Consider the following 27,505-nt stretch of genomic DNA (forward strand, 5'->3'; position numbering starts at 1 on the left):
TATTAGGATCTTAGCAAAGGGAATCTACACAAACTACTAAATCAGAGGGTGCCAAGAATTTGAGAAAAATATAATTTTAATTATAAGAGTTTTTTTTATTTTATTTTATTAATTGTATTTCTAATACGGGAATGATGATAATAATACTAGTAATAATAATAATACTAATACTACTGCTACTACTACTACTACTACTACTACTACTACTAATAATAATAATAATAATACTAATAATAATAATAATACTGCTACTACTGCTACTACTAATAATAATAATACTGCTACTACTACTATTATTAATACTGCTACTAATACTTCCACTACTAATACTACTACTACTAATAATAATCTTACTACTACTACTACTAATAATCTTACTACTAAAACTAATAATAACACTACTACTACTACCACTAATACTACTACTGCTAATAATACTAATAATAATTTTACTACTACTAATAATAATACTACTATTAATACTACTACTCCTAATACTAATAATAATTCTACTACTACTAATACTACTAATAATTTTACTACTACTAATAATAATACTACTATTAATACTACCACTAACACTACTACTAATAATACTAATAATAATTTTACTACTACTAATACTACTACTAATACTTCTACTAATAAAAATAATACTAATACTACTACTAATAATAGTTCTACAACTAATAATAATAATACTAAAATACTACTACTAATAATATTAATATCATAATAATAAAAATAATAATAATATTAATAATACTACTGCTACTACTACTACTAATAATAATTGTATTTGTTTTGTTAATAAGCGTTTCCTAACATAACAGAAGGTCAGTATTTCATACATAACTTAAATTTTTTTGTTAAAAAAATAAAAGTTTAATAATTAGAAATAAATAGCAAAACAAAGCTAAACTAAACAAACTCTACATAAATAAACCGAGTTTCCGTGTTTGTCAGGAAAAATTCATCATTTTCAAGAAAGGTGATTGGTTTAGAAATAAGCACCCCGCCCATGTGTGTGATCTGATTGGATATACGGAGGTTGTGTTGGTGCTCTGTAAGTTCCTATTGGCTGGTGAGTGTGTGAGCGTCAGAGTGAAGCTAACAGGCTAGAGTGTGTCAGCAGTGACGGGATGGATTCAGGTAAGATTTTATATAAACAAACACACAAACAATTATATATATACACACTATAAATATATACACTACTGAATCATTATATATACACACTACTGAGTCTAACACTGTACTGTACTGATACATTTATATACACACTACTGAATCTAACACTGTACTGTACTGATACATTTATATACACACTACTGAATCTAACACTGACTGTACTGATACATTTATATACACACTACTGAATCTAACACTGACTGTACTGAATCATTATATATACACACTACTGAGTCTAACACTGATTGTACTGATACATTTATATACACACTACTGAATCTAACACTGTACTGTACTGATACATTTATATACACACTACTGAATCTAACACTGACTGTACTGATACATTTATATACACACTACTGAGTCTAACACTGACTGTACTGATACATTTATATACACACTACTGAGTCTAACACTGTACTGTACTGATACATTTATATACACACTACTGAATCTAACACTGTACTGTACTGATACATTTATATACACACTACTGAATCTAACACTGTACTGTACTGATACATTTATATACACACTACTGAATCTAACACTGACTGTACTGATACATTTATATACACACTACTGAATCTAACACTGTACTGTACTGATACATTTATATACACACTACTGAATCTAACACTGACTGTACTGATACATTTATATACACACTACTGAGTCTAACACTGTACTGTACTGATACATTTATATACACACTACTGAATCTAACACTGTACTGTACTGATACATTTATATACACACTACTGAATCTAACACTGTACTGTACTGATACATTTATATACACACTACTGAATCTAACACTGACTGTACTGATACATTTATATACACACTACTGAATCTAACACTGTACTGTACTGATACATTTATATACACACTACTGAATCTAACACTGACTGTACTGATACATTTATATACACACTACTGAATCTAACACTGACTGTACTGAATCATTATATATACACACTACTGAGTCTAACACTGATTGTACTGATACATTTATATACACACTACTGAATCTAACACTGTACTGTACTGATACATTTATATACACACTACTGAATCTAACACTGACTGTACTGATACATTTATATACACACTACTGAGTCTAACACTGACTGTACTGATACATTTATATACACACTACTGAGTCTAACACTGTACTGTACTGATACATTTATATACACACTACTGAATCTAACACTGTACTGTACTGATACATTTATATACACACTACTGAATCTAACACTGTACTGTACTGATACATTTATATACACACTACTGAATCTAACACTGACTGTACTGATACATTTATATACACACTACTGAATCTAACACTGTACTGTACTGATACATTTATATACACACTACTGAATCTAACACTGACTGTACTGATACATTTATATACACACTACTGAGTCTAACACTGTACTGTACTGATACATTTATATACACACTACTGAATCTAACACTGTACTGTACTGATACATTTATATACACACTACTGAATCTAACACTGTACTGTACTGATACATTTATATACACACTACTGAATCTAACACTGACTGTACTGATACATTTATATACACACTACTGAATCTAACACTGTACTGTACTGATACATTTATATACACACTACTGAATCTAACACTGACTGTACTGATACATTTATATACACACTACTGAATCTAACACTGTACTGTACTGATACATTTATATACACACTACTGAATCTAACACTGTACTGTACTGATACATTTATATACACACTACTGAGTCTAACACTGACTGTACTGATACATTTATATACACACTACTGAATCTAACACTGTACTGTACTGATACATTTATATACACACTACTGAATCTAACACTGTACTGTACTGATACATTTATATACACACTACTGAGTCTAACACTGTACTGTACTGATACATTTATATACACACTACTGAGTCTAACACTGTACTGTACTGATACATTTATATACACACTACAGTACACTGACTGTACTGATACATTTATATACACACTACTGAATCTAACACTGTACTGTACTGATACATTTATATACACACTACTGAGTCTAACACTGACTGTACTGATACATTTATATACACACTACTGAGTCTAACACTGACTGTACTGATACATTTATATACACACTACTGAGTCTAACACTGTACTGTACTGATACATTTATATACACACTACTGAATCTAACACTGTACTGTACTGATACATTTATATACACACTACTGAATCTAACACTGTACTGTACTGATACATTTATATACACACTACTGAGTCTGACACTGACTGTACTGATACATTTATATACACACTACTGAGTCTAACACTGACTGTACTGATACATTTATATACACACTACTGAATCTAACACTGTACTGTACTGATACATTTATATACACACTACTGAATCTAACACTGTACTGTACTGATACATTTATATACACACTACTGAATCTAACACTGTACTGTACTGATACATTTATATACACACTACTGAATCTAACACTGACTGTACTGATACATTTATATACACACTACTGAGTCTAACACTGTACTGTACTGATACATTTATATACACACTACTGAATCTAACACTGTACTGTACTGATACATTTATATACACACTACTGAATCTAACACTGTACTGTACTGATACATTTATATACACACTACTGAATCTAACACTGTACTGTACTGATACATTTATATACACACTACTGAATCTAACACTGACTGTACTGATACATTTATATACACACTACTGAGTCTAACACTGTACTGTACTGATACATTTATATACACACTACTGAGTCTAACACTGACTGTACTGATACATTTATATACACACTACTGAATCTAACACTGTACTGTACTGATACATTTATATACACACTACTGAATCTAACACTGTACTGTACTGATACATTTATATACACACTACTGAGTCTAACACTGACTGTACTGATACATTTATATACACACTACTGAGTCTAACACTGATTGTACTGATACATTTATATACACACTACTGAATCTAACACTGTACTGTACTGATACATTTATATACACACTATAAATATATACACTACTGAATCATTATATATACACACTACTGAATCTAACACTGTACTGTACTGATACATTTATATACACACTACTGAATCTAACACTGTACTGTACTGATACATTTATATACACACTACTGAATCTAACACTGTACTGTACTGATACATTTATATACACACTACTGAGTCTGACACTGACTGTACTGATACATTTATATACACACTACTGAATCTAACACTGTACTGTACTGATACATTTATATACACACTACTGAATCTAACACTGTACTGTACTGATACATTTATATACACACTACTGAATCTAACACTGTACTGTACTGATACATTTATATACACACTACTGAATCTAACACTGACTGTACTGATACATTTATATACACACTACTGAGTCTAACACTGTACTTTACTGATACATTTATATACACACTACTGAATCTAACACTGTACTGTACTGATACATTTATATACACACTACTGAATCTAACACTGTACTGTACTGATACATTTATATACACACTACTGAATCTAACACTGTACTGTACTGATACATTTATATACACACTACTGAATCTAACACTGTACTGTACTGATACATTTATATACACACTACTGAGTCTAACACTGACTGTACTGATACATTTATATACACACTACTGAGTCTAACACTGACTGTACTGATACATTTATATACACACTACTGAATCTAACACTGTACTGTACTGATACATTTATATACACACTACTGAATCTAACACTGTACTGTACTGATACATTTATATACACACTACTGAATCTAACACTGACTGTACTGATACATTTATATACACACTACTGAGTCTAACACTGTACTGTACTGATACATTTATATACACACTACTGAATCTAACACTGACTGTACTGATACATTTATATACACACTACTGAGTCTAACACTGACTGTACTGATACATTTATATACACACTACTGAATCTAACACTGTACTGTACTGATACATTTATATACACACTACTGAATCTAACACTGTACTGTACTGATACATTTATATACACACTACTGAATCTAACACTGACTGTACTGATACATTTATATACACACTACTGAATCTAACACCGACTGTACTGATACATTTATATACACACTACTGAATCTAACACTGACTGTACTGATACATTTATATACACACTACTGAATCTAACACTGACTGTACTGATACATTTATATACACACTACTGAATCTAACACTGTACTGTACTGATACATTTATATACACACTACTGAGTCTAACACTGACTGTACTGATACATTTATATACACACTACTGAATCTAACACTGTACTGTACTGATACATTTATATACACACTACTGAGTCTAACACTGTACTGTACTGATACATTTATATACACACTACTGAGTCTAACACTACTGTACTGATACATTTATATACACACTACTGAATCTAACACTGACTGTACTGATACATTTATATACACACTACTGAATCTAACACTGTACTGTACTGATACATTTATATACACACTACTGAGTCTAACACTGACTGTACTGATACATTTATATACATACTACTGAATCTAACACTGTACTGTACTGATACATTTATATACACACTACTGAATCTAACACTGACTGTACTGATACATTTATATACACACTACTGAACCTAACACTACTGTACTGATACATTTATATACACACTACTGAGTCTAACACTGACTGTACTGATACATTTATATACATACTACTGAGTCTAACACTGACTGTACTGATACATTTATATACACACTACTGAGTCTAACACTGACTGTACTGATACATTTATATACACACTACTGAACCTAACACTGTACTGTACTGATACATTTATATACACACTACTGAGTCTAACACTGACTGTACTGATACATTTATATACACACTACTGAGTCTAACACTGACTGTACTGATACATTTATATACACACTACTGAGTCTAACACTGACTGTACTGATACATTTATATACACACTACTGAGTCTAACACTGACTGTACTGATACATTTATATACACACTACTGAATCTAACACTGTACTGTACTGATACATTTATATACACACTACTGAATCTAACACTGTACTGTACTGATACATTTATATACACACTACTGAATCTAACACTGTACTGTACTGATACATTTATATACACACTACTGAATCTAACACTGACTGTACTGATACATTTATATACACACTACTGAGTCTAACACTGTACTTTACTGATACATTTATATACACACTACTGAATCTAACACTGTACTGTACTGATACATTTATATACACACTACTGAATCTAACACTGTACTGTACTGATACATTTATATACACACTACTGAATCTAACACTGTACTGTACTGATACATTTATATACACACTACTGAATCTAACACTGTACTGTACTGATACATTTATATACACACTACTGAGTCTAACACTGACTGTACTGATACATTTATATACACACTACTGAGTCTAACACTGACTGTACTGATACATTTATATACACACTACTGAATCTAACACTGTACTGTACTGATACATTTATATACACACTACTGAATCTAACACTGTACTGTACTGATACATTTATATACACACTACTGAATCTAACACTGACTGTACTGATACATTTATATACACACTACTGAGTCTAACACTGTACTGTACTGATACATTTATATACACACTACTGAATCTAACACTGACTGTACTGATACATTTATATACACACTACTGAGTCTAACACTGACTGTACTGATACATTTATATACACACTACTGAATCTAACACTGTACTGTACTGATACATTTATATACACACTACTGAATCTAACACTGTACTGTACTGATACATTTATATACACACTACTGAATCTAACACTGACTGTACTGATACATTTATATACACACTACTGAATCTAACACCGACTGTACTGATACATTTATATACACACTACTGAATCTAACACTGACTGTACTGATACATTTATATACACACTACTGAATCTAACACTGACTGTACTGATACATTTATATACACACTACTGAATCTAACACTGTACTGTACTGATACATTTATATACACACTACTGAGTCTAACACTGACTGTACTGATACATTTATATACACACTACTGAATCTAACACTGTACTGTACTGATACATTTATATACACACTACTGAGTCTAACACTGTACTGTACTGATACATTTATATACACACTACTGAGTCTAACACTACTGTACTGATACATTTATATACACACTACTGAATCTAACACTGACTGTACTGATACATTTATATACACACTACTGAATCTAACACTGTACTGTACTGATACATTTATATACACACTACTGAGTCTAACACTGACTGTACTGATACATTTATATACATACTACTGAATCTAACACTGTACTGTACTGATACATTTATATACACACTACTGAATCTAACACTGACTGTACTGATACATTTATATACACACTACTGAACCTAACACTACTGTACTGATACATTTATATACACACTACTGAGTCTAACACTGACTGTACTGATACATTTATATACATACTACTGAGTCTAACACTGACTGTACTGATACATTTATATACACACTACTGAGTCTAACACTGACTGTACTGATACATTTATATACACACTACTGAACCTAACACTGTACTGTACTGATACATTTATATACACACTACTGAGTCTAACACTGACTGTACTGATACATTTATATACACACTACTGAGTCTAACACTGACTGTACTGATACATTTATATACACACTACTGAGTCTAACACTGACTGTACTGATACATTTATATACACACTACTGAGTCTAACACTGACTGTACTGATACATTTATATACACACTACTGAATCTAACACTGACTGTACTGATACATTTATATACACACTACTGAGTCTAACACTGTACTGTACTGATACATTTATATACACACTACTGAATCTAACACTGTACTGTACTGATACATTTATATACACACTACTGAGTCTAACACTGACTGTACTGATACATTTATATACACTACTGAGTCTAACACTGACTGTACTGATACATTTATATACACACTACTGAGTCTAACACTGTACTGTACTGATACATTTATATACACACTACTGAATCTAACACTGACTGTACTGATACATTTATATACACACTACTGAATCTAACACTGTACTGTACTGATACATTTATATACACACTACTGAATCTAACACTGACTGTACTGATACATTTATATACACACTACTGAATCTAACACTGACTGTACTGATACATTTATATACACACTACTGAATCTAACACTGACTGTACTGATACATTTATATACACACTACTGAGTCTAACACTGACTGTACTGATACATTTATATACACACTACTGAGTCTAACACTGACTGTACTGATACATTTATATACACACTACTGAGTCTAACACTGTACTGTACTGATACATTTATATACACACTACTGAATCTAGCACTGTACTGTACTGATACATTTATATACACACTACTGAATCTAACACTGTACTGTACTGATACATTTATATACACACTACTGAATCTAACACTGACTGTACTGATACATTTATATACACACTACTGAGTCTAACACTGACTGTACTGATACATTTATATACACACTACTGAATCTAACACTGTACTGTACTGATACATTTATATACACACTACTGAATCTAACACTGACTGTACTGATACATTTATATACACACTACTGAGTCTAACACTGACTGTACTGATACATTTATATACACACTACTGAGTCTAACACTGTACTGTACTGATACATTTATATACACACTACTGAGTCTAACACTGTACTGTACTGATACATTTATATACACACTACTGAATCTAACACTGTACTGTACTGATACATTTATATACACACTACTGAGTCTAACACTGTACTGTACTGATACATTTATATACACACTACTGAGTCTAACACTGTACTGTACTGATACATTTATATACACACTACTGAATCTAACACTGTACTGTACTGATACATTTATATACACACTACTGAATCTAACACTGACTGTACTGATACATTTATATACACACTACTGAGTCTAACACTGACTGTACTGATACATTTATATACACACTACTGAGTCTAACACTGTACTGTACTGATACATTTATATACACACTACTGAGTCTAACACTGTACTGTACTGATACATTTATATACACACTACTGAGTCTAACACTGTACTGTACTGATACATTTATATACACACTACTGAATCTAACACTGACTGTACTGATACATTTATATACACACTACTGAGTCTAACACTGACTGTACTGATACATTTATATACACACTACTGAGTCTAACACTGTACTGTACTGATACATTTATATACACACTACTGAATCTAACACTGACTGTACTGATACATTTATATACACACTACTGAATCTAACACTGACTGTACTGATACATTTATATACACACTACTGAATCTAACACTGACTGTACTGATACATTTATATACACACTACTGAATCTAACACTGACTGTACTGATACATTTATATACACACTACTGAATCTAACACTGTACTGTACTGATACATTTATATACACACTACTGAGTCTAACACTGATTGTACTGATACATTTATACTATTCTTGTCTCTCCTAACAGCCACTCTTACCTACGACACATTACGCTTCGGGGAATTTGAGGATTTCCCAGAGACGTCCGAGCCCGTCTGGATTCTGGGGAAACAGTCCAATGCTCTAACAGGTACGTGGGACTTGTTTTCTGCTGGTGTCACCAGATATTTTTTTCCATTATTTTCTTCACTTTTCTAGAATGAATATCACAATGTCACACCACAGGACATGATGTCACACCACGGGACATGACATCACACCATGGGACATGACAGCACACACACCATGGGATATGACATCACACCATGGGACATGACAGCACACCATGGGACCATGGGACATGACGGCACACACACCATGGGACATGACATCACAGCATGGGACATGACATCACACCATGGGACATGACATCACACCATGGGACATGACATCACACCACGGGACATGACATCACACCACGGGACATGACAGCACACCATGGGACATGATGTTGCAGCACAGGACATGATGTCACACTGCAGGACATTATGTCACACCACAAGGCATGACGTCTTACCGCAGGACATGACATCAAATTACACCCCAGGACATGATGTTGCACCACAGGACATGATGTCACACCACGGGACATGATGTCACAAAACTTGACGGCACACCACAGGACATGATGCCTTACTGCAGGACGACGTTTTCATCACGGCGCTTTATTTACTGGGAGTATTACTGTAGGATCTCGTACATTTTAAACCTTACAGAGCAAAATAAAATAAATCTGTATAAAATAATAAAGCCAACAAACATGTCCAGCTCTTACTGATTTATGTTATACATCTTTGCATGTTCACCTTATAATAAAATACTAATCAAACACGTCGTCTATCTAAAAGTAAAATCGGTACATAAAACATTTCTTTTTGCATCACTTTTTGGAGGGAAAAACTCGTCTTAATAAATATTTTATTTGATTGCAGTTAAATCAGGAGTCATGTGACCCACAGCACGTTTGTGCTAATAAAATGCTAATAAAAAACCCACAAGGTTTGTTTGTTGTTGTTTTCCAGGAAAAGCAGAGATCCTGTCAGACATCACCTCACGCCTGTGGTTCACCTACAGAAAAAACTTCCAGCCGATCGGTGAGATCCAGCACACACACACACACACACACACACACACTGATGCTGATGTTAGAATAACGCCGTGATGTAAACGCTGTGGTGCTCTTGCAGGAGGGACGGGACCCACCTCCGACACGGGCTGGGGCTGCATGCTGCGGTGTGGACAGATGATCCTCGCCGAAGCGCTGATCCGAAAACACTTGGGTCGAGGTACGTCCGCCCCGCCAGAGGTGTGTATGTGCAAGTGTGTGGGTGTGTGTGTGCGAGTGTGTATTTGTGTGTGTGCATGCATGTGCAGGTGCATGTGTGGGTGTGAGTGAGTTTGTTCGTGTGTGTTTGTGTGTGTGTGTATGTATGTGTATGTGCAAGTGTGTGTGAGTTTATGTATGTACAGTATGTGTGTGTATGTGTGTATGTTTGTGAGTGTGTGTGTATGTTAGTGTGTGTGTGTATGTTAGTGTGTGTGTGTATGTTAGTGTGTGTGTATATGTTTGCCAGTGTGTGTATGTTAGTGTGTGTGTGTGTGTATGTTAGTGTATAGGTATGTTTGTGAGTGTTTGTATGTTAGTGTGTGTGTGTGTTCGTTATGGCCCTCGGGGGATTGGATATGACTAGATTGTGAACAAAATGGGGGGGGGACTTCAGTGATATTATATGTGTGTGTGTGTGTGTGTGTGTGTGTGTGTGTGTGTGTGTGTGTGTGTGTGTGTGTGTGTGTGTTAGACTGGAGGTGGGAGAGTGGTAAGCGGCAGAGAGACGAGTACACCAGCATCCTCAACGCCTTCATAGACAAGAAGGACAGCTACTACTCCATCCACCAGATCGGTACAGATCACAGTCCTGCACTGACGGTGCACTAGCGCATTAGTAATGCTTTACAGATCACACGTATTGATTGAGGAACTTACTGGTCTGTTTTTCTTCCAGCTCAGATGGGGGTGGGAGAAGGGAAGTCCATAGGTCAGTGGTACGGACCAAACACGGTGGCGCAGGTACTCAAGTAAGTCGTGAAGCTCGTACTGATACTGATATTGATGTGAAGAACTCTGACGTGTCTGTACATGACTGTGTATCCACTAAACATCGTCTGTTACACTATAGGTGATCAGTAGTAAACAGGCGGTTTTATAGGTAAAACCAGGAGCTTTTAAATACATTTAAAACTATCCAAGGCTGTAATAACAATAATATTAAAAATGTCCCCCAATATACTGATGTAACATATTTAAATAAACAGATTCCTCTCACTCGCTCTGTGTGATGTTAGGATCTGTCCACAGATTTGTGTTCACATCAGCTGTTAATATGACAGACAGAAAGACAGACACAGCGACAGATAGAGGCCTACAGAGAGAGAGCGAGAGAGATAAAAATGCACAGACAGACAGAGACACACAGATACAGACAGAGAGATAAACAGACACAGGCAGGCAGACAGACAGACAGAAAGAGACAGACAGACACTCACAGAGACAGAGACAGAGAGTCAGACAGATACAGACAGACAAAGACACAAAGAGACATAGACAGACAGCCACAGACAAAGGCACACAGATAGACAGAGACACAGACAGACAGAAAGAGACATGGACAGACATACAGACACATACAGACAGAGCCAGAGAGCCAGACAGATACAGACAGAGAGATAAACAGACACAGACAGACACATAGACAGACAGAGACAGACACAGGCAGGCAGACAGACAGACAGAAAGAGACACCGACAGAGACAGACAGACACTCACAGAGACAGAGGCACATAGACAGACAGAGACACAGAGACAGAGAGTCAGACAGATACAGACAGACAAAGACAAAGAGACATAGACAGACAGCCACAGACAAAGGCACACAGACAGACAGAAAGAGACATGGACAGACAGACAGACACATGCAGACAGATACAGACAGACAGATACAGACAGAGACACGGACATACCGAGACACAGACAGAAAGACATAGACAGACCGACAGACAGAGACACAGACAGACCGACAGACAGTGACACAGACATACAGACACAGACACTCACAGAGACAGACAAAGAGAAAGATAAACAGACACAGACAGACTCTCAGAGAGACAGACAAACAGAGGCACCCAGACAGACAGAGAGAGATACAATCAGACAGATACAGACAGAGACACGAACATACAAAGACACAGACAGAAAGACATAGATACAGAGAGACTGACAGACAGAGACACAGACAGAAAGACATAGACACAGAGAGACCGACAGACAGAGACACAGACAGAAAGACATAGACACAGAGAGACCGACAGACAGAAAGACATAGACACAGAGAGACCGACAGACAGAGACACAGACAGAAAGACATAGACACAGAGAGACCGACAGACAGAGACACAGACCGACAGACAGAGACACAGAGAGACCAACAGCTCTTCTGAGAAGCTTCACATAAGTCCTGAAAGAGTGTCTGTGTATGGGAATTTGTGCCCATTTAGTCAAAATATAACAGCATTGAAATAGCTGGGTGCTGACGTTGGTCAAGAAAGCCTCAGTTCCTCATGTTCCGGTTCAGTCAGGGCTCTGTGCAGGACGCTGGAGTTTCTTCATGTTTTTATAGAGCTCGCTCATGCTGGAACAGGAACAGGCCTTCCCTAAACTGTGTCTCAATGTTCTGTTCATGTAATGTATTTGGGATTTAGAATGTAGTTTAGGGTGGAACACAGTTCTGTTCTAAGTATAAGCTGGTGTGGTAGAACGTGTTGGTGTTTCTCTATCGCAGGAAGCTGTCGGTGTTTGACACATGGAGCCGACTGGCCGTTCATGTCGCCATGGACAACACTGTGATCATCGAGGAAATCAGTGAGTCTGTAATAATAATAAATAATAATAATAATAATAATAAAAATAATAATAATATTAATAATAATAAATAATAAATAATAATAATAATAATATAAAATAATATTAATATTAATAATAATAATAATAATAAATACTAATATTAATAACAATAATGATAAATAGTGATATGAATAATATTAACAATAATAATAATAATAATAATAATAATAAATTATAATAATAAGTGATATAAATAATAATAATAATAAATAATAATAATAATAATAAATGATAATAATATTGATATAATAATAAATAATAATAATAATAATAATAAATAATAATATTAATAACGAATACTAATAATAACAACAACAATAATAATAATAAATACTAATAATAACAACAACAATAATAAATAATAATATGAATAATATTAACAATAATACTAATAATAAATAATAATAATTATAATAATAATAGTAATAATAATAATAATAATATTAATAATATTCCAGTATGCTCACGTCGTTAATGTGTGTGTACGTGTTCCACATGCAGAGAGGTTGTGCATGCCCTGGTTGGACTTCGACAGGGGTGCGAGGGCGGAGTCTCAGGAGATGAACGGGTACGCCGAGGGGGCGTGTGCGCTGCCCCAGGAGGAGGCGGCCGTGTGGAAGCCGCTCGTCCTGCTGGTTCCCCTGCGACTGGGCCTCAGCGACATCAACAAGGCCTACATCGGAACGCTGAAGGTGAGGCGGGCGGTTCCAGAACTCCGGCCAGGGTTCCGGATTTCGGGGTTCTGATCGTGTTCCTGTTTCCGTAGCAATGCTTCATGATGCCTCAGTCGCTGGGGGTGATCGGCGGGAGGCCCAACAGCGCTCATTACTTCATCGGATTTGTCGGTATGTGTTCTCCTGGCTGAAGTTTGGGCGTGTTTTGGTAATGTGGTGTCACTCCTGGGTTTCCTGGCTATATGTCAGCCTTGCTCTCAATGCTTATTAGTTGGCTCTGGACCCACCGTGACCCTGATCAGTATGACGAGCATACTGTTTAATAAAGATGGATTAATTAGTTAAATTATGCGGATTGTAGGGTGCTCGGATGGCACAGCAGTTTATTTCACTCGCCCACTATAGCTGGGATCCAGGGTTTGAATCCCCACTGTGCTATCAGCCGGTTGGGCATCTATATACGGACATGATTGGCCAATGATTAATTTCAACAAGGCATTTCTACATGCAGAACTGCCACTTACTGGATGTTTTTTGCACCGTTCTGTGTAAACTCTCCAACCTGTCGTGCTTAAAAATCCCAACACGTCTGTATGATGTTTCTGCCCCCCCCCCCGCAGGCGAGGAGTTGATTTATCTGGACCCCCACACCACTCAGCCGTCCGTGGAGCCCTGTGAAAGCGGGCGGATCCAGGACGAGTCCTACCACTGCCAGCACCCGCCGTGCCGCATGCACATCTGTGAACTCGACCCCTCCATAGCCGTGGTGAGTAGCGCCCGACCCGAGTGTCGCCATCAGTGGGATTTATTCTAGTCGGTAGAATCGTGACTAACACACGCCCCCTCCGACACGTGTGCAGCACCGACCGCTTCTTTTCACCTGCACCGGGTTCATATGGAGAGTCACGCACCGATCTCTGTTATCCCCCGTCTCTGTGCAGCGCCTCGACCTTCCAGTAGAGGTCGTAATTGCAGCAGTTCCTACATGATAAGTCACCTCCTCGTTTCTACACTCACTGTCCATGTTATCAGCTCCACTTACCATATAGAAGCACTTTGTAGTTCTACAATTACTGACTGTAGTCCATCTGTTTCTCTACATGCTTTGTTACCCCCTTTCATGCTGTTCTTCAGTGGTCAGGACCCCCACAGGACCCCCACAGAGCAGGTATTATTTAGGTGGTGGATGATTCTCAGCACTGCAGTGACACTGACATGGTGGTGGTGTGTTAGTGTGTGTTGTGCCGGTATGAGTCGATCAGACACAGCAGCGCTGCTGGAGTTTTTAAACACAGTGTCCACTCACTGTCCACTCTATTAGACGCTCCTACCTAGTCGGTCCACCTTGTAGATGTAAAGTCAGAGACGATCGCTCATCTATTGCTGCTGTTTGAGTCGCTCATCTTCTAGACCTTCATCAGTGGTCACAGGACGCTGCCCACGGGGCGCTGTTGGCTGGATATTTTTGGTTGGTGGACGATTCTCAGTCCAGCAGTGACAGTGAGGTGTTTAAAAATCCACTCATACCAGCACAACACACACTAACACACCAGCACCATGTCAGTGTCAGTGCAGTGCTGAGAATCATCCACCACCTAAATAATACCTGCTCTGTGGTGGTCCTGTGGGGGTCCTGACCATTGAAGAACAGGGTGAAAGGGGGTAACAAAGCATGTAGAGAAACAGATGGACTACAGTCAGTAATTGTAGAACTACAAAGTGCTTCTACAGGGGTTGGACAAAATAACTGAAACACCTGTCATTTTAGTGTGGGAGGTTTCATGGCTAAATTGGACCAGTCTGGTGGCCAATCTTCATTAATTGCACATTGCACCAGTAAGAGCAGAGTGTGAAGGTTCAATTAGCAGGGTAAGAGCACAGTTTTGCTCAAAATATTGCAATGCACACAACATTATGGGTGACATACCAGAGTTCAAAAGAGGACAAATTGTTGGTGCACGTCTTGCTGGCGCATCTGTGACCAAGACAGCAAGTCTTTGTGATGTATCAAGAGCCACGGTATCCAGGGTAATGTCAGCATACCACCAAGAAGGACAAACCACATCCAACAGGATTAACTGTGGACGCAAGAGGAAGCTGTCTGAAAGGGATGTTCGGGTGCTAACCCGGATTGTATCCAAAAAACATAAAACCACGGCTGCCCAAATCACGGCAGAATTAAATGTGCACCTCGACTCTCCTGTTTCCACCAGAACTGTCCGTCGGGAGCTCCACAGGGTCGATATACACGGCCGGGCTGCTATAGCCAAACCTTTGGTCACTCGTGCCGATGCCAAACGTCGGTTTCAATGGTGCAAGGAGCGCAAATCTTGGGCTGTGGACAATGTGAAACATGTATTGTTCTCTGATGAGTCCACCTTTACTGTTTTCCCCACATCCGGGAGAGTTACGGTGTGGAGAAGCCCCAAAGAAGCGTACCACCCAGACTGTTGCATGCCCAGAGTGAAGCATGGGGGTGGATCAGTGATGGTTTGGGCTGCCATATCATGGCATTCCCTTGGCCCAATACTTGTGCTAGATGGGCGTGTCACTGCCAAGGACTACCGAACCATTCTGGAGGACCATGTGCATCCAATGGTTCAAACATTGTATCCTGAAGGCGGTGCCGTGTATCAGGATGACAATGCACCAATACACACAGCAAGACTGGTGAAAGATTGGTTTGATGAACATGAAAGTGAAGTTGAACATCTCCCATGGCCTGCACAGTCACCAGATCTAAATATTATTGAGCCACTTTGGGGTGTTTTGGAGAAGCGAGTCAGGAAACGTTTTCCTCCACCAGCATCACGTAGTGACCTGGCCACTATCCTGCAAGAAGAATGGCTTAAAATCCCTCTGACCACTGTGCAGGACTTGTATATGTCATTTCCAAGACGAATTGACGCTGTATTGGCCGCAAAAGGAGGCCCTACACCATACTAATACATTATTGTGGTCTAAAACCAGGTGTTTCAGTTATTTTGTCCAACCCCTGTATATGGTAAGTGGAGCTGATAAAATGGACAGTGAGTGTAGAAACAAGGAGGTGGTTTTAATGTTATGGCTGATCGGTGTACAACATGCATGTATGTGGGATCCATTAAGGTTCTCAACCTTTTTGGACATGCGCCCCCCTTCGTGTGCCAACCGCGAACTTGCCCCACAGGTTGAAAACCCCTGCATTAAAACAGCGACAAAGTTCACTAGGGGGATCCAGGGTCCGAATCTCAGCGGTGCTATCGGCCGGTCAGGCGTATCTTAGAAATAGATTTAAACTCGTGCCGCTATTAATCAGGTTTTAATAAACACTGCTTGAACTGGTTGACCTCTGGGTGGCGCTCTCACATACAGCAGATCTAAAACTCTCCCCGTCTTCTTTCACCTACGTCGCGCCTACGTTAACGTTCCCCAGTTTCTGGATGAACGCGGCGGCTCCAGAGAAATGAAAACTAGATGACGGAGCGAACGCAGAAGATTTCAGGAGCGCTGGGAATGAGATCGGAGGGAAGTGGGTATGTTTAATTTAAAGACGTCCCCCCAACAAGAAAAGTTTGGATAAGTTTTGTACGTAATTAAAGCTGTAGGTCATTTTGAACGCAGCTTCGTTCAGTGATGGAAATTATTTCACTTTTTGGATCTTTCAGGGTTTCTTCTGCCAGACGGAGGACGACTTCGATGACTGGTGTATGCACATCCGCAAAGTGAGTCCCTCTTTAGGTCTTCAGGTCAGCTCTGAAGGTTGCTGGTTCAAGCCCACCACCGCCAAGCTGCCACTTTTTTTAAACCTCAAGCGCTCGAGTTGTGTTTACATTTAGCGGACACTACAGGGAAGAGAGTCATACTGTGGTTGCATTACATTAGGTTTCACAACAATCCTCTTATTTCTCAATTATTTGTCATTATACCACTAGCACTGCTCATTGTCTGCATGGTTTCTCTGTAGCTCGGTTATGGCTCTCAAACTCAAACTCAAAAGAAGCTTTACTGGCAGGACAAATAAGGACGTTCGTGTTGCCAAAGCTCAGTTACAGAGAAATAATAAAAATAACAATAAAAAAGAACAAATATATACAAAACAGTTACATGTGCAATAATATAAAATAGAATAAAATATTATTATAAAACGGATAGTTCCGGTCCTAAAATCTGATTGGCTGAGCCCAGAGCCGTAGATAGAGAGAGTTGCGACACTCCTTGATCTCGCCGCCACGCGGTCACGTGGTTCATGTCACCCTCCAATAGTTCCAAACAAACCCGGCGCTGTCATGTTCTCATATGGGACCGGCAGCAGTAAATGAAATATTAAACAGTAAATAATAAACATTTGTACCATTTCTGGGTATTTTTACCTGCCTTTACATTTACTGCATCTGCTTTAATGTCAATTTGGTATATAAAGTGGAAGATTGATGTTTATAATGACTTAATAGGTCGTTCTTGTTAACACACAGTACATTATATTAGCATACATTACATAATGCCATATCATTAAGTAGTTTCAACAGTTTTTTATGTTTTGTTTTTTACATAAACTAATCTCACTTCACTTTCCTGAGGATTCATAATAATAATCATTTTGGCTAAACACTAAGTCATGTGGCTGGATTCATAAGGTTTACCTGCACTAAATGAACAGGTTCATAAACACACTACCGTACCTGTAACATTATAGTGCAGGTACATGAAATAGCTTCATTCATCTATTTCATGAGTAAGTAATAATTTATTTCTACATGTAATACATGAATTAATTCATAATGAATATGCACTAGTTCATTTAGTCTAATGTATGTGGTGGACAAGGTACACAAACCATGTAGGTGAGTTGAAGTAGAGATATCCAAGGTAAAATATTACTCCAGTAAAAGTAGTAGTAAAAGTAAAAATACCTCCACTAAAGTACTAAACTAAATTTACCTTCAAATGTACTTAAGTATGAAAGTAAAAGTAGCATGATTTATTATGGCTCTGATGTTTTATTATCATTTCTGTAACAAGACTCTTGATTAATCAACTTTTAATTAATCAATTTTAGGTGAAAATTTAGCTGACTAAGCTAAATTGGGTTATACCTATTAATTAAGATAAACATGTAACATTTAGTGCTGAGCAAATGCTAAACAATAACAGTATTAAGTATATTAATGACATTAAATTCATAATTTTTTTAAAACAAAGCAACAAACAGCTAAAAATGCTTGATAAATAGTAAAAATGAACGGGGCTCTATGGGATGTTTGAAACTATACTGAGCTCCACAACCCGGAAGCTGCACAGAAAATATGTCCCGCCCCCATTACAACGGTTCCCTATGGGAGAGTCGCCCCTCTGTTCTCTCTACCGCTCTGGCTGAGCCACGTTCGAAGCCGTTGTAAAATCCCCGATAAACGCGCACCTAGGACCGCCTCACATCATTCCATATTAATACGCCACTGAATAGAAAAGTTAATGTTATTTTCGCCCTCATGTTGCCTAGCAACACTGTTAATCGGACTATTTTGCGTCCCGGAAGAACGCTTTATTGTAAGTTTATACACAATAAATACATTTATGATTAAACATTGTTGTATTTATTATATTTTATGTTGACCGGCGTTTTATAAAAGCAATAAGCCACTCGAGACCGTGCGTTACTGTTATGATTTTAGCACGGGGAAAGAAGTCCGCTTCGCGTCGTGCCAAAAACGTCGTCCCCGTGCTAAAATCACAGTAACGCACGGCCTCTCGTGGCTTATTGCTTTAATAAAACAGTGCAAAAGAATAACAATAAAAATTACAATATTTACATTAATGAGGTAATGAGCTCTCTCTCTCTCTGTGTGTGTGTGTGTGTGTGTGTGTGTGTGTGTGTGTGTGTCGCTTGCTCTCTCCGCGATACTGAAAGTGATTTGAATTTCGACAATAAACAGCTCTTATTTATTATGACTGATTGATTCCCTCTACTGATGGAAGCGGAATGGTTGAATTACAGCCGATAAGAACAGCACAGAAATATAAATATGTATATATAACGGCTCCCAGAGGCGCGACTCGCTTCCTTTTGTTCATTTTAAAGAGCCGTTCAATAGAATCGGATCGTTCGCGAACGACTCATCACTATAGGCGACGCACGCAACCCGCGTTGACGTTGTAGCGTGGGGAAAGGGGCGTGTGAGACAAGTTTTGATGTTTGAGGCGGCTGATGGTCTACATTTTCATGATAAGTTGACTTTTTTGTATTTTAAATGTATTTCATAATATCAGTAACGTCAGAATAGTTTTGACGGCACCCCTGACGAAGCCAGACGGCACCCCGGGTGAGAAAGGCTGGTCTAAGCAAATCAGGGTTAAAAGGCCTTGCTCAACCTGGCAGTAGTGGGGTTTGAACCAACAACCTTGTACTTACTAGTCCAGTATCTTAACCACTAGGCTACAACTGCAGCGCTATCTTCTCTCGGTTGCTTCGGAAGTCGATTCAGATCAAAGCGGCCGGTAAACGCCGTAAATGTAAACGCTCGACGTTCGATTTCTGATCGATTAACGTTTGATTTTTTACAGTTATCAGGCTGTCGAGAGGGACTTCCCATGTTCGAGCTGGTCGACAGTCAGCCGTCGCATCTGACCAACAACGAGGTCCTTAATCTCACTCCAGGTAAAATTACTTCTTTATTATTCGGGCGCGCTGGTTAAATTAGGGCTGTCGGGTTTAATCCCTTCATTATAATTCAAATGAAGCCCATAATGAGATAAAATGGGGTCATATAAGACAAAAAAAAAAACACTTATGTACAATTATATACTTATTTATGAAGTTTAAAAGCTTATGGAACACCTACAGTCCTGATCAAGCATTTAACCCTCCAGTTTGACTTCGTTTGGCCTTGCAGTTCTCACACAGATACCATGTTATTAGTTTATTACTGTGGAACTGTTGCTTGTGCTGCTTTCGGGTCGTCCTGCGACTCTCTTTAGTCGACTACTGACTTGTATCGGCGTTCAAAGCACTGTCCGGGGACAATCTGTGGCTCGCCATGTATGTTCCCGCTTGTGTGTCTTCCTACCAGCTGTATTGACAGTGACGTCCACTATCAGACGGAAGGTTTAAGGGTTTTTGATCCAGCCCCACCGAGCAGACACTGCCGGGCCCCTGAGTAAGGCACTTAAACCTTCAGGGGCCCGAATAATGTCTGATGCATACACACACTTCCGGCGACACGTGTGCAGTGTCTTTTCACCTGTATCAGGCAGAGTTCGTACGGAGATGCGTATCGCGCACGTAGAGTCACACTGATCCCCGTCTCTGTGCAGTAGCATCAACCAGCCAGCAGAGGGAGTAACTGCAGCAGCTCTATGCCAATCGTATGCATGTGTAGGTCGTCTGGCTGGCTGATAGCACAGCTAGAGTCAAGCATGCACGTCGCCTCGTTCAGCTCCATTAACCCAATAATAATAATAATAATAATAATAATAATAATAATAATAATAACTTCTCCCGCTTGCGACTCCTTCCAGATTTTTCCGAGTCCGACCGGCTGGAGCGCTTCTTCGACTCCGAGGACGAGGAATTCGAGATCCTGTCCCTGTGAAGCCGAGGGAGGAGGAGAACGCTCGGAACGCGGAGCTCGGTGCCCGAACCTCCCTCAGCCCGAGACAGTCGAGAAGGAGAAGGAGCAGAACCACTGACCACCGGTCCCGTCCGTCTGGCATAAATCTCAGCCTCCCGCTCCCCGGGGTCAGGGGTCGTGGTCTCCGGTCCTCGGGATCGTCTCAGTACGTGCATAATCACACTTAACGTAAAGCCGTCTTCGGTCTTAACTCTATTCGTACACTGTTTTCACGTGATGGTGCCTTTCTTTGTCGCTTGAACCCCGACGCGGATGAATCGGCTCGATTTGGAGCGCGTGCTTTTCACCGCCACCGCTAACGTCTCATGTCTAGCAGCTCATACAGCCGACGGCGCGGTTACGGACCGAGTAAATCAGCCTGTGCGCGTTATTATTATTTATCATCATTCATTTACTCGCTGCATTTTAAGCAAAATGTAAAATAAAAATGTACAATGAGGAACGTGTGGATGGAGTTTTATCTTTATTTATATAAAAAAATCCAGCCTGTTCAGGCTTAATCAGGCTCAACAGTTCATTTCCAGAGTTCTCCGATAGGCAGGTTGGCGGCGGCGTTGATGGCGTTCTCGCTCAGCACTTTAATCTCACTGTGCACTTCCTCTATGCTTCTTGCGGCATCAATGACCTGAAAAAATAATGAATAATTTAATTAGTGACTAAGCTGGAAACAGCACGGCTTAAAATCTGGGCTCATCTAGGAATCAGCCAATCAGAGCGCTTCTTAATTATTATAAACTTAAGGATTAAATCCACCACTGTTGGACCCCTGAGCAAGGTCCTGAACCCTCAACTGCTCCAACTGTATTCAGTCATAATTGTAAATCGCTTTGGAAAGACAATTAGGGCAGTAGTAGCTCAAGTACCAGACTAGTAATCCGAAGGTTGCCGGTTCAAGCCCTATCACAAGCCCCTAAACAAGGCCCTTAACTCTAAATTTCTCAAGTCACTTTGGATAAAAGCGTCCGCTATATGCCACAAATGTAAATACAGTAACGTCTCTAAACCTATTAAAAAAACTACCTAGACGCCCTATAAACCCCAATAATCAACCCCGTAACGTAGCTAATACAACACGTCCTTTAATACTTCACTATTTAACTGTCTTCATAATCCATTTATACATTTATTTAATCATTAATTTACTTTAATTACTCTCGTTTCTGGTCAAAAATTCAAGTTTGAATACAGTTACGTGATACAGCACCACCATGTGGCGGAACGCTGGAACTGCAGGTACAGACCGTCATGTAAATATGGAACATTTTGTAACTTTAATGATATTTTATACATTTTAATGTTTATTTTTATGTGATTCTAAAATTGTTTGTTGTTTTAGGTGATCAGTTTTATTACTACTTTTTTAATTACTACAGTACATTCTTAATATGTAATATTAATATTTTTTAGCTAAATAGTAACAATACAGTCAATAGTTACAGAATCTAATATCATACAAAGGCTGGGGAGATACTCGTCTCTGATTGGCTGGCAGGTTTCACCTTTTAACATAGATAGAATGTTCTAAATAATTGGGACACGTCCTTGCGCGTCACCCTGCACACGACACAAACCGACAGTGGTTGTTTACCTTCCAGTTGATGGACGGGTCGCTGATGAGCTGTTCGAACCTCTGCTGCACCGTCGCCTGAAAAGCGTTCGTCTCATAGCGCTCTCTCCCAAACTCGCCGCGTTCTGCTGCCACGGCGGGGTTCAGCTGCAGGAACATCACCAGGTCCGGCTTGGGCAGCCCCACGTCAGGGTTCTTACACCAGTCCAGAGAGAAACCCTAAACACGCACGGACAGTTAGAGCAAACATGCTTGTTTTAGGAATCCGTAGTAGTCAAAACGAACCTAGTGCTGACATCTCACGCTCATGGGTTCAAATCTCAGCTGTGCTAACAGCCGGCCGGGCACCTATACTGACGACGATCGGCTGGTCCTCATAAATGCTGCAATTACGACCTCTGCTGGCTGATCAATGGTACTGCACAATAATGGGTAGGGATAATGGAGATCGGTCTGCGACTCTCCGTGCGCGATACGGATCTCCGTATGCACTCTCCTTGTGCAGGTAAAAAGAAGCGGTACTGCACACTTGTCAGGAGGAGGTAGTTTTAGGCTTGTGGATTTTGTCACTTACGGGTTTGGCGCTGGTGAAAGCCACTCCGGAGAAGGCGTAGCGGTCCACCACCAGGTTGATGCCCAGATCCAGCTTCTTCTTCATTAAAGGACTGATGGGATAGAATAAAAATGAGATGCTAGAGATTATCTGAACATCTGATAAGGAAATAAATACAGATTTACTGCAAATAATAGAATCAAATCAAATCAAAACAATTTATAGTATTTTCCACTATGCCAGGCTTTCGATTATATTCGTTTAATATTTATACTGAACTGAATTAAACCCAAACTCTGTAGGTAGAAAACTCACGAGTTAACCAAAGGCAAAGAGGAACTTACACCAGCTCCCAGCGGTTTGCTGAGAACAGTAAGTGTACTGTATGGTCCTCCAGGTTGCTCCTTTTCTCCAGGTACGAATTAATCAGCTGGCCGATCTGCGTCGTTCTGTCTGTAGACAAAAAAAAAATACAATGATTAACAGCCAGCCTCCTTATTTACCCTGATATGTGCAGGTAGGACGTTAGGGAGTGAGGTAGGAGAGACTGAGATGATCTGAGCATGTGCAGAGGAGGGATGAGAGTTCTGTGGGGAGAACGGATGAGGGTTGGGGTGACGAAGGGAACGGAGGTGGTGGCGCATGCTTGCCCACCAGTTCTGACATCTCAGGCTCACGGGTTCAGACCTGAGCTGTGCCAACAGCCGACTGGGCGCCTACACTGACGGTGATCGGCTGGTCCTTATAAGTGCCGCAGTTCCGCCCTCTCCTGGTGGATCGATGGTACTGCACAGGTGCAGGTGAAAAGAAGCGGTCAGTACAGCACACGTGTCGGAGGGGGCGTAGTGGAGATCAGCGATCTGCTGTCGTGCCCCCTAACAGGAACAGCCTGTCTCCGTGCACTTGGTCCCTGGTCAGGAAGGGTAACCAAATTTAGCACGGGTGCTCGGGTCACTGGAAATGACCACCAAGTGTGGGACCACAGATTTAAACATGGTGTAAAAGATTAATCAGTGGACACTTTTAATCACAGGACCCTGTTGGCTTTATATTTTTGCGATTGGCGCATTGATTCTGATGTGTTTAAGAAAAATCCCACCACTGCTGCACCTGCTACACTTAAATAGGTACAACACCTACATGCCCAAAAATCATCTGGTCAGTGGGTGTCCGGTAATATATTGATTAATATTAGGGATACAGGGGTGACAAAGAGTATAAAGTACCATAAAAGGCTGCAGGAAGTATAAACAGGTTCACCTGCATACAACAATCAGTGAATGTACCTGTCAGACAGGTGTAGCTGCTACCTGCTCTAACACGTTCACCCAACAGGGGGCGACAAAAGCACGTTCATTTAAAAAAGAGGTCGAGAGAAAGCGAGGACACAAATGTTTGGACGAAAATATGAAACTTTAAGACTCTAAACAGTTTCTTAATCAAAACAGGAAGCTGCACAGCAAGTCTGGAGAACACAAAGTTCGGAAATGAGTCCTTAAAAGTCAACAAAATAGCAAACAGTGAAAATTCTGTGTGTATGTGTGTGGAGCTAAAGTGACAATAGAATTGAAATGATGAGGACCTTAAAAATCTCCTCATGTAGCCTGAAAGTCTATTTAGAAATCAGAAGGAATGTAAAGTATGGAAATACAACATTTTTAACAAACGAAGAGGATCCGAGGGGAGAAGAGAGACCAGAACGAGTAAGTACAAGTTAAATTCAGTCATTTTAGTGTTAATTGTGCTACTGTTCCATGTTCCTGACTGAGATCTGACTTAATTACACCTAATCAAGATAATAAATGTATGATGTTAGTAAGATAAGATCAGATATGATAAGATGGACTTTGTTGTCATTGTAGTTATACAACGAATCTTGGTACAAGTACAAAATATATATGACTATATAATACAGAGCACTTACATAGTAAAAAAAAACGGGACTAATAATACTATTAAGCAAAATACCTCACAAAAGTACAAATTATTATATTAAAACAAATAATAAACAAAGAAAGATTAACAGAACTAGTAGTTTTGTAGTTATTAGTCTGTTTTCGTCAGACGTTCTGTGACATCTCGTATCTTCGGTTTCAGCTTAATGAGTAGGATTATTTCTTCCAAACCTGGCAACCCTACTGTTGTTGTTGTTAGGATTATTTCTTCCAAACCTGGCAACCCTACTGTTGTTGTTGTTGTTAGGATTATTTCTTCCAAACCTGGCAACCCTACTGTTGTTGTTGTTAGGATTATTTCTTCCAAACCTGGCAACCCTTCCTATTCCTTACAGCTATCTGAGACTGATGCAAATAAACCTGTGCAGTTGCAAAATGTGCAAATTTATTCAAACTCTGCGCAATACAGTAAAATAAAGTTAATTAAGGAGATATTAATGCTAATGAATGATAATTACCGGGGAATCTGAGGAGTTCTGCTGCTCGGCCGCTCTGTTGAAGTGATTGTACCAGTTTCTTACACTGTGTAGTTTTTCCTGCCTTATCGACACCCTCAAGAACGATCAGCGCCCCCCGACTACCCGCCATTATCACGATTATTACTGTAGAAATGTATAAAAATATAAACTATAATAATAATAACAATAATAAAAGCACGGCTGGTGATGTAAGTCTCTTCCCGCGTAACAACGTCTTCTCTTTCGGCGGGTTTATTGGCGGGGGGGGCCGAACACTGAGGAGGTGCACAGCGCCCCACCCGGACAGAGACGAAAACACACCGAGTCCGTCACTTAACGTTCACGGTTTCGTTTTGTTCTCGTCGTGGTCGCGGCGGGTCCGGTTTCACCTGGAAACTCGGGGCCCTGGGAACCCCGAGAAATTCCAGCGTGTTCAGAAATCTGTTGTAGGACTTTAACATCAATGCAGGCTTGATGTAATAAAAAAATAAACACACCTTCATCGGTCTGTGGTACATTAACACTGTGTGCCAACAGCACCCTCTAGTGGAGACACTTCTACCTGCCGAACTAGAGCGGCTTAGTGGCTTATGGGGCAGATCCATCAAGTGCTTCACATTTAAAA

General features: G+C 39.1%; 2 protein-coding genes across 2 annotated transcripts; one reads left to right on the plus strand and one right to left on the minus strand.

Moving 5' to 3' along the window:
- Positions 1-1,106: 1,106 nt before the first annotated feature.
- Positions 1,107-22,789, plus strand: atg4b (autophagy related 4B, cysteine peptidase). Its single transcript, XM_062997210.1, has 13 exons — positions 1,107-1,152; positions 10,098-10,199; positions 11,131-11,202; positions 11,296-11,394; positions 11,908-12,009; positions 12,112-12,184; positions 13,945-14,024; positions 14,568-14,758; positions 14,833-14,911; positions 15,361-15,506; positions 18,388-18,444; positions 21,281-21,374; positions 22,235-22,789. Exons 1-13 carry the CDS (start codon positions 1,143-1,145, stop codon positions 22,306-22,308), a joined length of 1,179 nt encoding a protein of 392 aa, XP_062853280.1. The 5' UTR covers positions 1,107-1,142; the 3' UTR covers positions 22,309-22,789.
- Positions 22,790-22,793: 4 nt separating this feature from the next.
- dtymk (deoxythymidylate kinase (thymidylate kinase)) lies at positions 22,794-27,130 on the minus strand. Its single transcript, XM_062997212.1, has 5 exons — positions 26,881-27,130; positions 24,812-24,920; positions 24,489-24,579; positions 23,936-24,133; positions 22,794-22,972 (listed from the first exon to the last, which is right to left on the minus strand). Exons 1-5 carry the CDS (start codon positions 27,008-27,010, stop codon positions 22,862-22,864), a joined length of 639 nt encoding a protein of 212 aa, XP_062853282.1. The 5' UTR covers positions 27,011-27,130; the 3' UTR covers positions 22,794-22,861.
- Positions 27,131-27,505: the final 375 nt, after the last annotated feature.

Source organism: Trichomycterus rosablanca, chromosome 6 (genome assembly GCF_030014385.1).
Source record: "Trichomycterus rosablanca isolate fTriRos1 chromosome 6, fTriRos1.hap1, whole genome shotgun sequence".
Taxonomy (NCBI): Eukaryota; Metazoa; Chordata; class Actinopteri; order Siluriformes; family Trichomycteridae; genus Trichomycterus; species Trichomycterus rosablanca.